Below are 19,259 nucleotides of genomic sequence, written 5' to 3'. Positions count from 1 at the left end.
CACCACATTAAAAGACGTTATGTGTAAGTAATCATGTTGCAAAACGTATTACCAAATATAGTAAATTGACCAAATGCATCCTAAGTACTGTTTAATGGCTCGTTTCAAACCAATTCGTTGGAGCAGTAGAGCATGCTAAATGTGCGAGTGTTACACGAAGACCACATTAAAAAAACATGAGATTATATTTAACAAGAAATAAAGGGCTGGGCACGCTGAATGAAAAGGAAAGCGCATTTAAAAGATAAACAGAAGTTGCCCCGTGAGGGTAATAACCATGCTCGTTTTGCCAGAAGCCCAAGAGTAATTTTGTTTTCCAGTGTGGAAATAATTTGGTTCATTATACGGGCCAAATAGGGATTGTCACTGTAGAAAACAGCTCACTCCACAAAATTATGCTTAAATGTTTATTGCAGAAATGTGTGACAAAAGCAACTCACAACTCTTCAGCTTTAACAAGAAGAAAACACATAGGAGCAATGAGCCTAAATCTAATCCCAAGATTTGGAAAAGTGGACAGTGCACATCTGCTTAAGTGCTAGCGTGAGATCCCAGTGATACTTCTGAAAGGATCTCCAGTAACATGCCTCTGCTCAGAAACTGCAGCACCTACCGCTGAAGCTACCAAAACAAGTAAAAGGGACAAAAACATCAACTGCTAATGAAAAAGACCGTGTTTGGAGAACAAAAAAAAAGTGATGAGTCACGACATCTTACGTGTACTGTTGTGTGCTACAGGTAACAGTGGACGAGAACATTCAGACCACTGCACTGATTTTAATGGCCTTCTCAATAGAACAAACATGGGAGGGGTTGGTCTCGGCCCCAGTGGCCACAGTGCTCTACGGTGTTGTGCAAACTCGCTGATCTCGAAGAAACTCAAAGATGAAAGGGCACCCCAGCGACCAGGAGCTGGTGCAAAACCGAGATGGAACAGGACTCGTGCAAGATGGACCACACAGGACACATACAAGCCCTTTCATCCCTCCATGGCCATTTTGATAATATCACCTCTTCGTGACTTGGCAGCTTCTTCAAATCTCTCAATGGTTTGGTTGCAAACATTTTTCTGAAAAAGAAGGAAAGGAAAAATGCATCTATGGTTGACATCAGCAACAAAGCAAAGAGGCAGAGAAGAAAAGCACAGCAATAGACCAAGAAAATGTCAGTACAACCCAGAGGAATAACTCAACAACTCTTGGGAATTAAAATTCATTGTAGGCCGACTGCAACCCAACAGTTTCTTGACCAAGAACAACCAATCACATTTTTAGAAGCCAAATCGCAAGTCGAATGAAACCCAATTTCAGCTCACAATGACGGAGAGCGATGGTGTGCACGTGCACAAGAGCAGCTGTAAAAGTCCCTTTAAAACCCGGTTAAGACTGAATGAAGCTGGCTCCACCAGACGCCGGTAATGTAGCAGCCATTACTTTCCTCATCATGTTCCCTGCATCGCTGTGCTCTGCCTGTCACGACTCCTGCAGATTTCAACAGCCCTGGATTACCAAACGTATTTGGCGGAGTAATCTTTGACTTTTTAAAACACATCACGCAAAATCATTCGGTGATTCATGGTGCCTTAAACCTAAAAGAGCAGTCAGATGAAACCATGTGGAGAGTTTAGAATAAGATAGCACATGTCCTTCAAAACCTGACGGCAACATTTAAATGGGTCACTAGACTTTCGATTGTCTTGAAGAAAAAAAAAAAAGACTGACGTGGAAGCAAATTTAAAATGCAGTGCCTTGGGTTTAGAAGTTTACATGGAATATGGAACTGGCACATCTATGGCGCAGTTTTCCAAACCCAGATTAAGCCTAATCTACAAATAAATAAACAAACAACCACACAGCACAGTAAAATAAAGAAAAAATGTACACATGAAGATCTCACTGTGGTAAAGGAGGTTCTCAAAACTGAATATTTTAGTGGTTTCCTCCGATTTCACGATGTATCTCTGCATAAAACATTGTTCAGTTAACATAACCTGGCCTCAGTTTAGTGCTAAATGCAACAGAAACCCCTATACCTCTCAACTTCTAACCACAATCTGCCCAATGTCTTAATAACAATTCTATGCACAGGAATTTAACTGCTTAATTTAAACATTTCTAATACTTTCTACATCAAACACCAGTACAATGCACACAAATAATGCAGCAACTTTTCTATGGCTAAGCAAACAGGTTCAGTACTGTATTTTACTGGCAGTGTACCAGCAGGCAGTGTTCCAGCAGGAGATATTAGGAAGGACAGCTAGGCCTCTTGATATCGAGGTTAATAACAAGGTGACTCATAGCATCCATCTGTTTATAATGCACAGAGGAATTCAAAAATTTTTATAGAAGAAATTTGATTACTTTTACACCTCCTACATTACAGAGGGTGAAATATTTTGTAGCAGGGCTGCGTAATAATATTTACGATGATGTGCTTTGCTGCAGATATGCATCTGCCCTTCGAAAACACAGACTGGTGGTGCATATGTTGATCTGAGGAAGAACCACGCAAACATTCAAACTTAGAAATATTTCAAAGCTGTATTTCCACCAGAAGGACAATGCCAAAACAAGATGGGTCAAACACACGCTCTTCCCCATTTGATGAAATGTGACTCATTGCCCTCCATGTAATTTTGACTCTTATCCTGACTTAAATCATTATATATCAAGAACTGTAATATACAACCGCCTGTTCTAACTTAAAATGTGATTTTACACCACCAGATCACTTAATTTGGTCCATTTGCTTTACAGCTGTACCCAACAGGGACAATAATTTTCAACAGTCAAGTCAGAGAATTAGAAGTTGTAATTCACCACTTTTGAAGTCAGCTAATTGACCACAGTGGAGTCCTGTACACCTCCCACAGAACACAGACCATCTGCTATGTAAAACAATAAATTGTGATATGGTATCATCTCCTGGTAGGCCCACGAGCTTTTACATGTGCCCTATTGTCGGTCACAAACAGTTACATACTAAATACATATGTAATACATATGTACTTCTAAATATGTATTACTGATCTATATATGTGGAGAGTGGTGATACAGCCCAGTTACTGATCTATATATGTGGAGAGTGGTGATACAGCCCTGATCTATATATGTGGAGTTGTGGTGATACAGCCCAGTTACTAATCTATATATGTGGAGCTGTGATGATACAGCCCAGTTACTGATCTATATATGTAGAGCTGTGATGATACAGCCCAGTTACTGATCTATATATGTGGAGAGTGGTGATACAGCCCAGTTACTGATCTATATATGTGGAGCTGTGATGATACAGCCCAGTTACTGATCTATATATGTGGAGAGTGGTGATACAGCCCAGTTACTGATCTATATATGTGGAGAGTGGTGATACAGCCCTGATCTATATATGTGGAGCTGTGGTGATACAGCCCAGTTGCTGATCTATATATGTGGAGCTGTGGTGATACAGCCCAGTTGCTGATCTATATATGTGGAGAGTGGTGATACAGCCCAGTTACTGATCTATATATGTGGAGAGTGGTGATACAGCCCAGTTACTGATCTATATATGTGGAGCTGTGGTGATGCAGCCCAGTTACTGATCTATATATGTGGAGCTGTGTTGATACAGCCCAGTTACTGATCTATATATGTGGAGCTGTGGTGATACAGCCCAGTTACTGATCTATATATGTGGAGAGTGGTGATATAGCCCAGTTACTGATCTATATATGTGGAGCTGTGGTGATACAGCCCAGTTACTGATCTATATATGTGGAGCTGTGGTGATACAGCCCAGTTACTGATCTATATATGTGGAGCTGTGGTGATACAGCCCTGATCTATATATGTGGAGCTGTGATGATACAGCCCAGTTACTGATCTATATATGTGGAGAGTGCTGATATAGCCCAGTTACTGATCTATATATGTGGAGCTGTGATGATACAGCCCAGTTACTGAACTTTATACGTGAAGTAACGAAATAACGAAAAACTTTGAGATGTAGAGGGAGTTGGCAGCTATGCGGTAAACATTGGGAAATATTACAACTCTCTAATCTGCAAAAGCACAAATTCATTAAATAATGATATAATTTTGTCCTTCACATTATGTGATATTTCACTTACCATTTTTTAAGAAAGGGATATTATATATACTGTATACAGTATGAATGTATTGTGCAGAACTGAGTTAAGTAAATTAGTCTGGGCCTCTAAAACCAATTCCAGTTGTTCATGTGGCCCCTTGGTGGGATTAACTGTCTTGATTTACACTAATGTTTTGGAGCACTCACAAGATAAAATTTCTGCCTCTCCTTCTGTAGTCGGAGAAACTCTTCAACTGTGAGGTCTTCCACGTTTTTCTTGAGCTGAATGAAATGACAAGTTGAAGAATGCAGCTTATGCTCCTTCCTGTGGGGGAATAATGCAACATATAATTTGTTTTATTGCCCGTTAATGAGAGCTGAGGTGCTGATATTTGTCTTTCATCAAGCACCTACACGGGGTCATCCTGGGGCTCCCAACCCTCCAGCTCTTTGTAACAGAAGAAGCACTGGGCCACATCTGGACTGTTGTCGGTGGGAACATGGATAAAACCAGCTTTGGCCATCTGTAAGTTTCAGTGTATAAAGAAACACACAATATAGTGTTGTTATTTACATCGCACTAATGATCCAGATAACTATACATCTAACCTAGCTACGTTAGCGTTAGCTCCCACCTTTGGAAACAGCAGCACATCACATAGCCGGACAATTTGAGCTACAACACCTCATTTTGGCTAACCTAGTTAGCCACTGCAATAAAACTAATTCATTAATTATTTAAAACGCAAAGTATGCAAGCAAGAATAAAATGTTTAGCCATCTGGCTAGCTACATCCCATTAGCCATGCTAACTAAAGTACAGTAGATGGACGGGTAGTCGTTGCTAAGCGACTCACATTCTCGCGCGTGCAGGCACAGTCCTCGTCAAACGGCCAACCCGAATAAGTGGCCAGTCTGTTCTTCAAATGGTACATTTTAAAATTGTCTTCATTGACGAGCTCCATGTTTCACAGGAAACAAAAAATAGTTGGTGAAATTAGCTAGTCTTTATGCTCAATCTCCAAAAAATGAAATAGTTGAATCAAGTAAAAAGTGAGGAGATAGGGAGGCTAGCGCAGCTAAACCAACAGTTTAAATTCGGTCCACACAACCGACGTTCACACGTCATCACGTAGAACCGCTTTTGAGTTTTGGCGGACAAAATCGAAACGAACGGTACAGGCTGCCAAACCGATATATTACGACTTTACGGTAATATGTCTCGATATGTTTTATTAAGGTTTTTCTTAACAATCACATTCATGTAAATGATGAAAAGCTTTTAGAATTAAAATTCAAATTTATAATTTAACCACTCATTAACACTGATATGACAATAAATCTGATTTGATTTGGTTTGATAATATATTGATAACAACATTGTGAAATAATAAAAGTATAAAAACATTTGAAACCCCAAATGGTAGTGAAGACAACAAGCGAGCAAGAAAATAAACAAGCAAAAAACACAAAATTGGTTAAAATGACTTATTAAAATGAATTATTTTCCCCCCATATGTAGTTTTAGAAAGACAATTGCAACATGAAGTGTGGAAAAGCAGATTATACTGTGTATAATTGGAATTTTGCTGATGCATAGTGGTGTTCCCATAGTACTGCTCAACTTGGTTGTATATGCTCAGAGGACAGCCACACAGACCACAACCAATCAGTATACAACCACACAGAGCGCAACCAATCAGAAGACAACCACACAGAGTACAACCAATCAGATGACAGGGACTTGCTCTGGAAGGACTTAAATAGAAAAGGACAAGTGTTGAGATAGTAATGTATTTTGTATTCCTGAGCATGCTCTTCACTGGCTGTCCAGAAGTCCAAGCTGGACATCGTAATTGATGGGTTCAACATGTGTTGCTTTAGATCATTTTCAGTAAAAAACAAAACAAACCCCAGTGGAAAAGGATCAACCTCCAATGTACCTTTGTTTGTCCTGTGACTCTGTCACAATTGGCAACAACAGCACTACTTTAGCTTTGCATCAAATAATCAAATAATAAATCAAAAAGGCATGAAGCAGATATGCTAATGAATTTTATAAATCACTAACTTTGTATTGCTTAAATTACTTAAAAATTGCTTTAATAATATTTAATTGATTTAATACATAACACATTTTTCCATTAACCTAATAGATAGATAGATAGATAGATAGATACTTTATTTATCCCAGAGGGAAATTCCTGAGTTCCAGTAGCAAGGTACATGACAAATAACAGCAGCAAAAAAAGGTACATGACAAGAATTACAGCAGCCAAAATTGCTCATTCCAATAATGGTGGAAGAAACAATGTGCAATAATGTGTGGAAGTGGAAGTAGTGCAATAATGTGTGGAAGTGGAAGTAGTGCAATAATACAATATACAATAGTGCAAGTAGTGCAGTAATACGGTAGTAAGTGGAAAATGTAAGTACAGGTAATAAAAAATAGCAATACTGAAGATGGAGGTAAGGTGTGATTTGGGGGTATGACCATTAGAGTGACCGAAGGAGGTGTCACAAAGTTTGTAGTCTGCTGTGCTGAGATGAGTTAAACAGTCTTATGGCCTGAGGGACAAAAGACTTCCTGAGCCTGTCGGTGGAGCAGGACTTGGACAGCAGTCTGCCACTGAATGAGCTCCTCTGCCGGGTGATCGTGCTGTGCAGAGGGTGGTGAACATTGTCCATGATGTTCAGCAGCTTGTTGAGGGCTCTCCTCTCTGCCAGTGGTGTTAGGGGCTCCAGCTGTAAACCCAGCACAGAACCAGCTTTCCTCACCAGCCTGTCAATACGTCCAGCGTCCCTCTTGCTGATGCTGCCTCCCCAACACACTACAGCATAAAAGAGGACGCTGGCTACCACAGACTGGTAGAACATCAGCAGGAGTTTCTGGCAGATCCTGAATGACGCAAGCCTCCTGAGGAAGTACAGTCTGCTCTGGGCTTTCCTGTAGAGGTGGTCGGTGTTCACTGACCAGTCCAGCCTTTCATCCAGGTGCACTCCAAGGAACTTGTAGGCCTTCACCATCTCCACATTGACCCCATCAATGGAGACTGGCTGCTGAGAGGGCCTGGACCTTCTAAAGTCTATGCACATCTCCTTGGTTTTGGTGATGTTCAGCTGTAGATGGTTAGCTTTGCACCACACCACAAAGTCCTCAATCAGGCTCCTGTACTCCATCTCCTGTCCATTACGCACACACCCCACAATTGCAGTGTCATCGGAGAACTTCTGCATGTGGCATGACTCCGAGTCGTATTTGAAGTCTGATGTGTACAGGGTAAACAGGACTGGAGAGAGGACGGTCCCCTGAGGTGCTCCTGTGTTGCTGATCACTGTATCAGAGGAGCAGTCCCTGATCCTGACATGTTGTGGCCTCCCAGTCAGGTAGTCAGTGATCCAGGTGACCAGGTGCATGTCCACCTCCATCTTCACCAGCTTGTCTCTCAGCAGTAGGGGCTGGAAACAAATATGTAATGGAGCATACAGTAGTTATAAATCACAAATCTTTACTGCTGAGCCATAGTACCCAAACGCAAACCCAGGGAAGAGGGGCTGGGTGAATTTGGTCTTCACTTGGTGGAGGAGCGTCAAAGACTCACCAGCGCTGTAAAATGAGAGCTCTCCAGCCCTGTGGTTCACGTACACCCCTACCTTAGAGGACCTGCACGTAGCAGAGGTGTCCGATTTACTGTTCTTGTTCCAGAGGGAAAAGCCGCTCAAAGAGCAATTAAGACTCCAGGACTGATGATCACATCCAAACACACATTCACAACCCCAACCTTTTCTTCCAACAGTGTCATACGAAAGTGCGATTGAAACGCCATCTCTTCCATTCATCTCCACCTCCCAGTAATGGCAACTGGACAAGCCTTCTTGGCATAGCACCTGAGAAATTGCATTGAATCGTCTGGGATCATCGGTATATGGCTGTGGTGAATCACTGTATGTCACCTTTTTGTTCCCCTCAGTCAGACAGAGATGTCTGTATGCTGTGTTTGGGTCCAGTGTCAGATGGCATGCATCTAGAGGTGAGAAGAAACTACTGCAAATTACAATGGAAGTGACGTGTGATCACTATGTTGGTTATACAAAGTTCGATTAAATTAAAGTAATGCATTCTACCACAAGCAGAAAAAAACTATTGATGCTAACGTTTGCTTACCGGTAAATAAAAATGTTTGGAATCTTAGTTGATGTGCATATCTTAGATGCAAACTTGTATGCATGGCTCGGCTCTAATTATTTAAGGGTGTTTTAGGTTGTGTTTTTTGTGTATAAATGCAGTATGTGTGAACATTTGTGTGTGCTTGGGTATGTGCATGTGTCCTTGTGGATATATGTGTGTGTTTGTTTTTGTGCCTGTGTGTACACACACATATGTGTGTGAATGCACGCATTTGTGTGTGTGTGTGTGTGTGTGTGTGTGTGTGTGTGTGCATATGTGTGTGTTTGTGTGCATCTCTTTGTGTGTGCTTGTAATATTATATTCCTTGATGTATTATGAAATCATTACAGAACTCACACTCCAAGAAGTCTTCTCTGATAAGTGGTCCAGTTATATGAATAGCTTTAACTGAAATAGCACATAAAAAAATTAAATCAAACTACATTTTAGTTTTACTTCTTTATAAACAAGTGTATTAATTACACTGTTCTAGTTTTTCTTTGACTTTTTTTAGTACTGAATGCTATTGTATGATATATATAGCCCCTACTAACCGTCTGCGGATAACTTGTGCATGTCTTGTTTTGAGAGATCTTCCAGCCTCTCTCTCAGTTCAGATATGGATTTCACCACGTCCTTAAATGTATAGAGCTGATTTACAGTAACACTTGGTAATTCAGTAGGTGGGGCAGAAACAGATGAGAATCTCTAAAGACAGTAAGAAACACATTCACACGTCTTAATGATTAAACTGTGAGGTCTAATTCAGATCCAACCATAAGCATTAATTTGCTTTATAAAGAAACATTTGACATTGTTACAGAAGAATTATTCTGACTGTTATTATGTTTGCTTGTGATTTAGGAAATTGTTAAAGGATCACATCTTTTGTTGAATGACCCAACAATCAAATGGCATAGCTGTCATGATTTTTGAAATAAAGGCTCTTTTCAAGACTAGTGGTGCCCAAACCTTTCCCATTCTGTGGAGCTTAAAAATGCTTAAATCAATTTAAAATTCTGATGCAATGACTCTAGCAGCAGGTATGTGTTGCACTATAGATGTTAGCTCTTTTTTTTAGCACTTTAGCTCAGCGCAGGTTCACAGGGGCAGAATTGCAACTGTACCTGGAGGAAACGGATGTGATCCTCTGTGTGCAAGAGCTGCTCCAGCTCAGCGTCTCTGTTCTTCAGCTCTGTAACCTCCTGCTCCAGTTGCCTCAGGACTCTTTCAGCTCGACCCACTGCAGTCTTCTCCTGAGCCCTGATCAGCTCTGTCACTTCAGCGCACCTTCTCTCAATGGAGCGGATCAGCTCAGTGTAGATCATCTCACAGTCCTTCACTGCTGCCTGTGCAGAGTGCTGTCCAGAATAATGAGAAGGATATGGTCCATTAGAAGGAGCTGATGAGGTCTTTCACTAGACCGTTATCCTGAAGTGGACTCCTTTTAGTGCCCTGGAGAAGACATATGATTGTGGCTGAAACACTTCCCCCGCCAGGTCTGGTTTGTCTTCTCCGCTCTAGACTCACCTTGTAAGTATCCATCTCACTTCTCAGCTCCTGTAACTCCTTCTCTCTCTCCTGTATTCTCTGCTTGAACTTTCTCTGAATCTCTTCCAAGTGTTTCTATAAACGAGACAGTAATATGTGTTCTTACTACATTCAGCATGATCAAACAGGACAAGCAGATACAATTTTACATGTTTTTTAACAATACATGATATTATACAAAAACATAAATCTTTAAATCTAGACTACCAAGCATATTGATTAGGTGCGTTCCTTTAAGATACTGTAGTCCACACAACACAAGCGGGGGCACTAATGCCACAAGTACTTACTTATCCTGTTCTCATGTTGTAATATTGGAGGTTAAATGTATTCGATCATCTGATTAGTAATTTCTTACTATCTTTCAGTCCTATTTTTTTATATTTGTCATTAACTTTTCCCATCTACCTTTCCACTTTATGCTCCCCCCTTTAAAAGCATTTGTTATTTTCATTTTTATTGTGTTCTTGAGTGGGTTTGTTCCCCCTTTCAGTCTGCCTCCTCCCATGGCTCTAGCTCCTCGCACAAGTCTAGATCCTTCCATGGTTCTAGGTCTTTCCATGGTGCACCGCCCCACACACACTTAACTTGGTCCAAGATGGACTAGACCCAGTGTTTTGGACAGCGGTTTTGTAATAGTGACTTTTACAAAGCCTTATGTAAAGACAGCTGGCTAAACTACATGAACTACGTCAATAAATTGGCTTGAAAAGTGTTTTGTTGACACTTTCGAGGAAAATTGCATGTAGTTGTAATAGAAGGAATCCACACAGAGTGCTCCTTCAGGTTGAGCTAATGCACCATTTAACTGGTCCTTTTATTCAGTGTGCCGTGGGCCGAGCTTTTAAAGGTCCACAGTTCATTAGTGAATCAACTAAGTGTGACTGAGGTGTTTGCCAGAAACGGTACTGTTAGCTTATGCGATAGCTAATTTTTGACTAGCTCTGACATCAGAACAGATTAGAATGTGGCCCACATATGTTATGAGATTTGTATACATACAGGAGACTTATGTACATGGGTTCAAACTATCATAGCCAGGGTGCTGCTTAATGATTAGAAGGATATGGACAGTTAACAGGTTGTATGCACAAGAGATCAGAAAAATGCACATAAATGAAATTGTTTAGAATTCATAATTTATTTCATTATTATTGATTAAATTGGGTGTAGTTAAAGAGAAAAATATTCTATACAATTTATGCAACAGTCCAACAAATCTCCAACATTCCACAGTCATAGTTGGGAATGTTTCTTTCTACGGTAAAATTAGTAGAACCGGTTTATCAACCCAAAACATTTATGGGGAATTGACCTACAAAACCAGAGATATCCTCTGAGACAGGACATAGCCAAGGGCAGGGTGGGAGTTCACATGTACCACACAGTGGAGACCACTTACCTGTCTTTCGCCCCTCTCTGTATCTGCAATAATGATGTCATGCCCTTTGTGTTTACCCAGCATGCACTGCATGCAGACACACTGGTGGTCGGTGCGGCAGAAGGCCTCCAGCATTTTCTCGTGCTCAGAGCAGAGCTTCTCCTGCAGGTTTGTGGAGGCTTTCACCAGCTTGTGCTTCTTAAAGGCTGTGGACTGATAGTGAGGCTGGAGGTGGAGTTCACAGTAGGAGGCCAGACACACCAAGCAAGACCGGACGGCTTCGTGCTTCTCTCCACTACACACGTCACACGATACCCCCACGCATCCATCTTGACCCGCTGGTGTGACTAAGATCCCTGCGTTCTTAAGTTGCTCCATCATTTCAACTATGGTGGTGCTCTTATACAGACCAGGTCTTGATGAGAAGGTTCTCCTACACTGCGGGCAGTTGTAAACATCCTTCTGGTTGTTGTGATTCTGGTCCCAGTAGTAACTGATGCATCCCAAGCAGTAACTGTGGCCACACGGAATAGTCACAGGATCCTTCAACAGATCCAGACAGATCGGACAGCTGAAGGAATCCTGACTGCTACTCACAGATTTTGCCATTGTATGTCTTTCTCACACGGACAGACCAGCAACACAAAACTTTCACTTTCATTTGAAGTGAAAAACATGGAGGAGTGGTTTATTGGAAATAAGTCTTCCTAGTTCTTCCTGGAAATTAGAAGAAACTTTGAAATGATTCTCTCTGCCTCCACTCCTATGTCCTGCACAGTTGAAACCTCAAGTCTCATTGGTACACTGTTAAATGAGCTCTTAGCATGTTAGTTTGGGCACAGATAGGCTTGTCATTTGTTCTTAGTGGACCCTTTTTATCTAGGCAACAATAACATCGTCACCTGCTCCGACAGCACCCAAACACTCAGTTTACACAGCTGAAGAGCTATGGTTGCATTTCCTCTGATCAGGGTATGACCTAAATACTGCACATCATAGAGGCGGTTTTAATCCGCAGTGTCGTTATTCACTGCAAGCTGACAAGCACTATATCTGAGAGACTGCTAAATGTATCAAATCCTTTACCGGGGTGTAAAATAAAGCAGAAATTGACAGTGGTTTGTGTGTATGTGTGTGGTGGGAGATGTATTTGTGTCCGTCTGTATGTGTGTGTGTGTGTGTGTGTGTGTGTGTGTGTGTGTGTGTGTGTGTGTGTGTGTGTGTGTGTGTGTTTAAATGCTGACATGTGGATTTAATGCGTCAGTAAGGGCAGGTATGCTGAGAAAAGCAGCCTGAGGCACTATTGTATGCACACTCTGAAAGGTCAGCGTTCCCTCCACGGCCAGCAGAGGGCGGCAGCTTCAGGAATGCACATTCAGCAACATCATCAGTCACACCTCCAAATAATTACAGCAGATAATAAGCAGGAAATCTGTGAGTGCTGTGGTTACATAAGGAGTAAGACCACTGATTGCTGCATATGAAAAGTGCATATGTGTATTAATACACTGTATAACACAATGTATTATCAGCAAAAAAGAACCCTTTATTACTTTGGAGTTCCTTGATTTTACAGGTATTTTGCATGACTTCCTAAACTGAATTTTCAAGACATTTCTGTTTAGATGAGTCAGTTGCAAGTGTTGATCTATATCAGATGGCAACATTTAGACATTTAAATGCTCTACATTGTGTTTTAATCTGATGTAAATATGTCTGTCCTGTCACAACAATCCATGTAATGGTTTTCAAGCCAGATGAATTTCAGTTTCATGTGCAATTTTCTAATATTGCTTTAAGACTCCACAGTTTTAGATAACTCTTGATTAAAATGTTTCATCTGAGTAAAATATTTTATATGTTACTGATTACAGTTACTGAAAAACTATTTACCGAACTAAAAACAGTTCTTGGTCTTGGATTCTCAAATTTGGATCCTAATGTGCATGTAAATGTTCAATATGTCTCATGTCTCGAGGAGCCGTGACCAGACTGAAAGGGGAAGAAAAGGTCAATGCTACTAGAGGACCGAGGCTCTCAGATGTAGTCCAGTGTCCACTCCCCCTTCTTGAGTGTCCAGTTCCCAGTCCTGAGTGTCCAATCTCCAGTGTCCAGCTCCAAGACCCAATATGGGTTTGATTCCCAGGTAGCTCACACACTAATAAATATGTACGCTGCTCTGGATAAGACCTTGTGCCAAATTGTGTGAATATAAATGTTTGTCCAGTAGAGGGCAGTAATTTCACTATCCGCTTCTGAAATCTCCCACATTAAAAATATTGATAAGTAATTAACAAATTCATATACTGGCAATTGTAAACAGAAATATATATATATAATATGTAAAAAGAAAAGTGAATAACATGTGAATAACCCATTTGAATGGCTAGATTGAAGAAAAAGGTTAATAAACATTGAACATTTCACATTACCTATAAAAGTATTAGAATTAGATAGAATTAACTGACAGATAAAAACAGGCAGTGAACGGTCTGTATTGTTGTTAGTTAAATAGGACAAAAATATCCTTTGAGAAGCAGGTGTACACTCATAGAAACACAGACAGTAGTGGATATTAGCCATAGGCCAAACTAACTACGGAAGGTCAGTCAAAGCAATGCTGGGAGTTTTTTCATGTCAACAAATAAAAGACTCAGTTCTAATGGACCCTTCCATCATCTGTCTTTTTCGGGCTACTGCATTTCCACTTATACACCACTTTTTCCATTTTTGAACAACAGCCTGGCCAGTGCACCACGTGAACTTTTATGAAACAACTCTCCTTTGAGTTGTACGCCCACCTACAAAAAGCTCTCAAATACAATGTCAAAATAACAGTAACTAACCAAAGGTTTTTGTGGAACGTCTGAAAAGAATCAAAGGTGTCTGTCCAAAGCCAGCTACTACTGACTTGAAGGTGTGGTTTTCTCATTGTGTCTAGCTCTGTAGTAAAGTTCAGTACTCCCACAGTGAGGTGTCATACACTGTATCTGCATCACACTTCAACGCACCACTAGGGTCACCACGGAGATAGAGGCCGTTCTTTCCTCTGATGGCCAGCCGGCCGTGATCCTGCAGCTCTAGGGTGAAGTCCTCGGGCTCATCCCCGTCCGAGCACACCAAGCCACTGCTGGAGACATACCAGAACTTTCCATCTCCACCTGTAGAGGAAACCCAGTGATAAACTGCTTTTAAGCAGACTGCAGACCTGCTGTGCAGAAGAAAGACGCTCCTTATATCATGTCAAAGCATGAAATTATATCAGGGTGGTTAGTGCAGTTACCAAAACAGGATTCACCCATGGCGTTGATGAAAGGAGCTTACTTTTAATGTGGTATGCTCCATCACTGAAGCACAATGAGAAGATATCATACGTGGTGCGGTTGACGTTCAGTGTATTGGAGCTCCTGTGGTGACACACAAAACCAAACTCTCCACGGAGGACGAGGATGGGCCGGTTAATCAGCCTGAGCTGGAAAAGCTCTCCATCACCTGGTGGAGACCACATCATGTGGGTTAGACTGCCTTCAGAGCCATGAGTCAGACTGCCTTCATGGCTGTGACAATAGAAACGGCACCGAAATGAGATGAAGGCTGAAAACAGATGCTCGTATTCACCCAGAGTGTCTCCAGTGGCTGCCAGCTGTCCGTTTCCTTTAGTGGAGACGTATTTTCCGTTACTGGCCTTCAGAGCTACTGCCCGGCCGAGCCAGTCGACGTGGAACGTTGCGTTGGGCTCTCTGTTGGACAGTAAGAGGACAATGTGTCAGTTTATCAGTTCAAGAGGCGGCAATTACTCCCTTTCCTCCCCCTTTCACTCCTTTCTCATGTCTGAGATGAGATGGTGAGTGTGTTTGGACACCTGTGTTTTACATAGTTCATAGATGATGAGTGTTTAAGGTCCCTGTGTTTTACATAGTTCATAGGTGGTGAGTGTTTCTCATGTCTGAGATGAGATGGTGAGTGTGTTTGGACACCTGTGTTTTGCATAGTTCATAGATGATAAGTGTTTAAGGTCCCTGTATTTTACATAGTTCATAGATGGTGAGTGTTTAAGGTCTCTGTGTTTTACATAGTTCATAGATGATGAGTGTTTAGGGTCCCTGTGTTTTAAATAGTTCATAGATGATAAGTGTTTAAGGTCCCTGTGTTTTAGTTCATAGATGGTGAGTGTTTAGGGTCCCTGTGATTTACATTTCTGTGGCTGTGGACTGGATGCCTCCAAGACTATCGAGTGTCCAGTAATTGCCCTCATTGGTTTTCAACATGCATTTTCTTGTCTCTTTATTGATTTCCATCTGAAACGTCTCCATGTCTGTTTCCATGTCTTGATTGGCTGCGATGTTGACACCTGGAAAATGTAGGAAACGTTTGTCTTATTAATGTGACTTGTTTGTGGCTTGAATTAGGGAAAGTGCAGATGCCTCCGACATCTTGGGAAGTCACCGTTTGTGATGCTCACAGGTCTGCCTCAGGTACACTGTGGTGAAAACACAGGACAGTCTCAAGTACAATGTGGTGAAAACACAGGAACACAGGATAGTCTGATGCACTGGTGATAAATACAGGTACACTGGTGATAATCACAGGTACACTGGTGATAATCACAGGTACACTGGTGAAAACCCAGGATAGTCTCAGATACACTATGGTGATGAAGACAGGGCAGGCTCACGTATACTGTGGTAATAAACACAGGATACTCTCAGGATACAGGATACACTGTGATGATAAACACAGGTACACTGTGGTGATAGACATAGTGTAGTCTGTGTTCTTCAACCTCACCACAACAGGGCCACCTAATGCTGTAAAACTGCTAGCAGTTCTGTGTCTTTTTCTCTCTCTTTTTGTTGTTAATCAACTTTGTGGTTTAAACAACACTGCCATTTATTCCTATAACATGGACAATCACGCAAATGCTCAGGTTCTAACCTACTGCAGGATATTACTGTTTCCTAGGCAATTTGCTGCTGAATCTCTCTCTGTGGTACAATGCAAATCTATGATGAAGGATTCCAATCATAAATGGCCCCAGTAAGCATAAAGGGAGTCTAGTTGGGGGTTAGAAACATACTGTGTGCCAGTAGAGTAAATCGAATTACAATTGTTGCAATGTGTAACAATTAAATCCATTTCCGCTGGACTGCTCTGGACCAAACGTACCAATATCTGTGCAGTCAGAGTCTGAAGATTTCATGAGTCTCTGAGCAGCTTAACCAGCTCGAGATGTGTTCATTGCTGTCCATATCACAGATTATTTCTAATAATAATTTATTTAATTAAACAGAAGTATTGAACAGAACCAAAAATGATCCATTTAAGTTCAAATGTTGATGCTTATGTTTTTAATGCTTTTGGTGCACACAGTGACACTAATCCTATGATATTCTCTATTCTATGTCAGGAGGTTGAAATGTGTAAAGGAAATTCCCCACACACTTAAGAGAGTAAAGGTTCTGGGGGGTGGGGGGTGTTAGGAGTTATTTCTAATAATAGTCCTTTGGCTCACTGACAGTAATTAAGCCAGGCTAAAGGACACTTCTGTAACTCCTTTAATCTTCACTGGACACACAGAATGACAAAGCCCATTATCTGGGCATGTTCCCCACCGAGGCTGTGAATGTCACGCCACATGATAGTGAGCTGATGACTGATGGTCACCTGTAGCTTTCTAGCTCACAAATTTATGTCCTCACAGAGTTGCTCTAATATTCCTTTGAGATTATGGCAACAGTGTTGTTGTTGATGTTTTATAGAATTTTATGACTTCACCCTTGGTATGTTTTAAATGACGTTGCAAACAGACAACAATCTGAAAACTTTTATCAAGAAAAAAAAATTATTTTACTCATATTAAGAACATTTCTTTGTCATGATCCTCCTCCATTTCATGAAATCTCTTTGGCATACTTGTTTTGTTTTTCAACTTCACAGGTTCAGAACAGGATTATAACTAGGTATTTATAATTACGACTTGATTCCATCAAACCTCTAATCAGCACTGTAAAAGCAGAGATCTCCTAAACACCTCACACCCTCATTTTCCTCTCTGTCAACGTGAGAACTAAACAGCCTATGAAACTTCTATTCATGGTTATTCTATTATAGCTATTTCAAATATAGTGTTACTGTTACGTATTAGCACAAAGTAAAAATATAGTTTTTTGAGAAAGACCTTCTCATGAATGAGTCAAATCACAACAACCTGATTGCTGTAAATGTCTGTGTGAGCTTTTGTGGTTTCATGGAGTTCTTGTTCTGAATAAACACCCACAGTATTGACCAGTAGCACTCACTGCTCATAATGGCCACATCAGACTGCATTGTTGTCTGGTTCACAGTTCACAAAAAAAATAACCTGTAATCTAAGAAGAATAGCACTATGTCTCAGAAAAAACATAGCCATAGAGGATTCAAAAGCTGTTTATCCGTAGAGAGCTTAATAAATACATGTCTGCCTAAGGGCGTAAATTTAGCGTTTACCTTGACGGATGGAGACGTATCTTTTGTTAGCTGCCTGGAACACCACTTGTGGGTGGCTCTCCTCCAGATCAAAAAGCTCATCTTTACCTGGCTTTGTACACCTCCCTGACTTCAGGGTACCTGTCGGTCCCGTTGGGGCAAGGTACTTGCCCTCTGTGTCTTTGAAAGCCAGCTTGCCCGACCTGATCTCGAGTGTGAAACCGGTTTGTGGCTCGTACTCCTTCAACAGTTCTCCCCCTTTGCTCAGGAAGCGGTTGTCGCGTGTCTTCATGCAGTACTTCCCGTCCGTGTAGACTAGAGTAACCAGGGAGTCCACACCCCACGGGATGTTGCTGTCCACGGAGATTTCGGCACCTGCAGCAGACAGACGGGCGTAGCGTTTGCGTGCCACGCTCAGCAGGTTGGCCTGAGGGTGAAGTGCCAGGTGAACTGCCCACAGCTCGGCCTCGCCGATGGCCTGAGCGAAGCAGGACAGGAAGTCCTCCGAGCCTCCGAAGTAGCGCCGGTGGGGCTCGGACTGCAGGGCCCAGCGGCCATTGAGCTGCACCGCGATCAGGAAGCGGCAGTCAGAATCGGGTTCCTCAGCGGTGCAGCTCACTCTGCCATCCTTGTCTGCCGCCAGGTAGCGGCCCAGGTGACTGCGCAGGAGGACTACCTGTCCGTCTTGCTCATCCTGCTCCAACGTCCACAGTTGTTTCTTCTTCATATAGGAGCTGGATGCGTTCACCTTAAAGCCAAACGTCTCAGCTGTGAGGTAACGGTTCTCATGGTTGATGAGCCCGAACTGAAGTTTTAAAGCTTTGCTTATTCCATTGGTAGTCATTTTGATTAGATAGATTAGAGTTTCGTGTCGGGAAGGTTGTGAGCTCTGTTGAACCTCCTCTGATCCCAGACGAACCTTGTCCTCTTCTGCTTAAAGTGCCTACAGTTTTCTGGAATCTTTTGTCATTCCTTTTGCTGTGCACTCGTGATCTGAAAGGGATACCCTGCCACGTTCTTACAGCTCTCTACCACCACACTTACACTAGTGCCTGCTATCGGCTCACTAATCTGCCCAGATTAATCTCAGCAGGACATCCCTACTCAATCCAACAATACTTTGATGTCACAAGCCACAAGGTTCTGACCCTGAGTCTCCAAATGCTGGTCTCTGTCTAGATTCGGTCTAGTTCTTGCAGTTGACTTATGGTCATTTTGTTTCTCCTGTTTTGCATGATGTGGTTTTTTTAATCCTTTCTGCTGTGGCAGAGTCCTTGAGCTGAGCCTGCCGCCCCATCGTTTCATGTCATGTCCTCCTTTATTATGACCAGCCGAAAGGTTCACCATGCAGATTACATATCACGCCATTTTCAAATGTTCATGGAGCCTCTGTGAATATAGATTTGTGCTCTTTGCTGACTACACAAACATCTGTGGATTTTGTCAGTGGGTTTTGTTTATTCCTTCAGATGTCCTAAATTTACATCCACTTTGACTGCTTGGACATTTTCCTTGACAGGTAGAACTTTTCCTGCCGTATATGTCAGTGTCTCTAGTGAAAGCTTGTTGTTGCTCACGCTTTGCCTGCATCCTTATTTGCCAAGCAAATGTGGTTCTTTA

General features: G+C 41.7%; 3 protein-coding genes across 9 annotated transcripts; all 3 read right to left on the bottom strand.

Moving 5' to 3' along the window:
• Positions 1-393: 393 nt before the first annotated feature.
• Positions 394-5,190, bottom strand: LOC143488367 (baculoviral IAP repeat-containing protein 5.2-B-like). Of its 4 annotated transcripts, none has more exons than XM_076987273.1 (5): positions 4,932-5,190; positions 4,489-4,598; positions 4,282-4,399; positions 2,428-2,495; positions 394-1,069 (listed from the first exon to the last, which is right to left on the bottom strand). In XM_076987273.1, exons 1-5 carry the CDS (start codon positions 5,037-5,039, stop codon positions 880-882), a joined length of 594 nt encoding a protein of 197 aa, XP_076843388.1. In that variant the 5' UTR covers positions 5,040-5,190; the 3' UTR covers positions 394-879. The 4 variants fall into 4 exon arrangements, with proteins under 4 accessions (XP_076843388.1, XP_076843389.1, XP_076843390.1 ...); XM_076987274.1 differs by lacking the exon at positions 4,932-5,190 and adding an exon at positions 4,710-4,921; XM_076987276.1 differs by lacking the exon at positions 394-1,069 and adding an exon at positions 2,220-2,309.
• Positions 5,191-5,340: 150 nt separating this feature from the next.
• Positions 5,341-11,835, bottom strand: LOC143488326 (E3 ubiquitin/ISG15 ligase TRIM25-like). 4 transcript variants are annotated; one of them, XR_013124429.1, is made up of 8 exons: positions 11,196-11,835; positions 9,773-9,868; positions 9,370-9,603; positions 8,797-8,950; positions 8,600-8,650; positions 8,029-8,099; positions 7,677-7,738; positions 7,467-7,533 (listed from the first exon to the last, which is right to left on the bottom strand). XR_013124429.1 is itself a non-coding variant. In XM_076987269.1 (7 exons), exons 1-7 carry the CDS (start codon positions 11,781-11,783, stop codon positions 6,592-6,594), a joined length of 2,136 nt encoding a protein of 711 aa, XP_076843384.1. In that variant the 5' UTR covers positions 11,784-11,835; the 3' UTR covers positions 5,341-6,591. The 4 variants fall into 4 exon arrangements, 3 of the variants coding, with proteins under 3 accessions (XP_076843384.1, XP_076843386.1, XP_076843385.1); XM_076987269.1 differs by lacking the exon at positions 7,677-7,738 and having other exon boundaries at positions 5,341-7,533; XM_076987271.1 differs by having other exon boundaries at positions 7,340-7,533; positions 7,677-8,099.
• Positions 11,836-13,565: 1,730 nt separating this feature from the next.
• On the bottom strand, positions 13,566-19,041 carry fscn2a (fascin actin-bundling protein 2a, retinal). The gene is made up of 5 exons (XM_076987277.1): positions 17,661-19,041; positions 15,369-15,525; positions 14,793-14,914; positions 14,499-14,666; positions 13,566-14,335 (listed from the first exon to the last, which is right to left on the bottom strand). Exons 1-5 carry the CDS (start codon positions 18,481-18,483, stop codon positions 14,130-14,132), a joined length of 1,476 nt encoding a protein of 491 aa, XP_076843392.1. The 5' UTR covers positions 18,484-19,041; the 3' UTR covers positions 13,566-14,129.
• Positions 19,042-19,259: the final 218 nt, after the last annotated feature.

Source organism: Brachyhypopomus gauderio, chromosome 2 (assembly GCF_052324685.1).
Source record: "Brachyhypopomus gauderio isolate BG-103 chromosome 2, BGAUD_0.2, whole genome shotgun sequence".
NCBI lineage: Eukaryota > Metazoa > Chordata > Actinopteri > Gymnotiformes > Hypopomidae > Brachyhypopomus > Brachyhypopomus gauderio.
Note: the sequence above shows the minus strand (reverse complement) of the source record. Positions and strands in the feature narration are given on the sequence as shown.

Excerpts from the sequence above, each read along its gene's own strand:
- fscn2a (XM_076987277.1), bottom strand. The coding sequence starts at position 18,483 with ATGACTACCAATGGAATAAGCAAAGCTTTAAAACTTCAGTTCGGGCTC. Across the intron at positions 14,667-14,792 it reads AGCCACTGGAGACACTCTGG|GTGATGGAGAGCTTTTCCAG; the intron begins GTGAATACGAGC and ends GGTCTCCACCAG. Across the intron at positions 14,336-14,498 it reads TGGAGCATACCACATTAAAA|GTGGAGATGGAAAGTTCTGG; the intron begins GTAAGCTCCTTT and ends TTTCCTCTACAG.
- LOC143488326 (XM_076987269.1), bottom strand. The coding sequence starts at position 11,783 with ATGGCAAAATCTGTGAGTAGCAGTCAGGATTCCTTCAGCTGTCCGATC. Across the intron at positions 8,951-9,369 it reads ATCACATCCGTTTCCTCCAG|AGATTCTCATCTGTTTCTGC; the intron begins GTACAGTTGCAA and ends TACTGTCTTTAG. Across the intron at positions 7,534-8,028 it reads TGACTGAGGGGAACAAAAAG|CCCCTACTGCTGAGAGACAA; the intron begins GTGACATACAGT and ends ATTTGTTTCCAG.
- LOC143488367 (XM_076987273.1), bottom strand. The coding sequence starts at position 5,039 with ATGGAGCTCGTCAATGAAGACAATTTTAAAATGTACCATTTGAAGAAC. Across the intron at positions 4,599-4,931 it reads GTGCCTGCACGCGCGAGAAT|ATGGCCAAAGCTGGTTTTAT; the intron begins GTGAGTCGCTTA and ends TGAAACTTACAG. Across the intron at positions 1,070-2,427 it reads CTGCAGCAAAGCACATCATC|AAAAATGTTTGCAACCAAAC; the intron begins GTAAATATTATT and ends CTTCTTTTTCAG.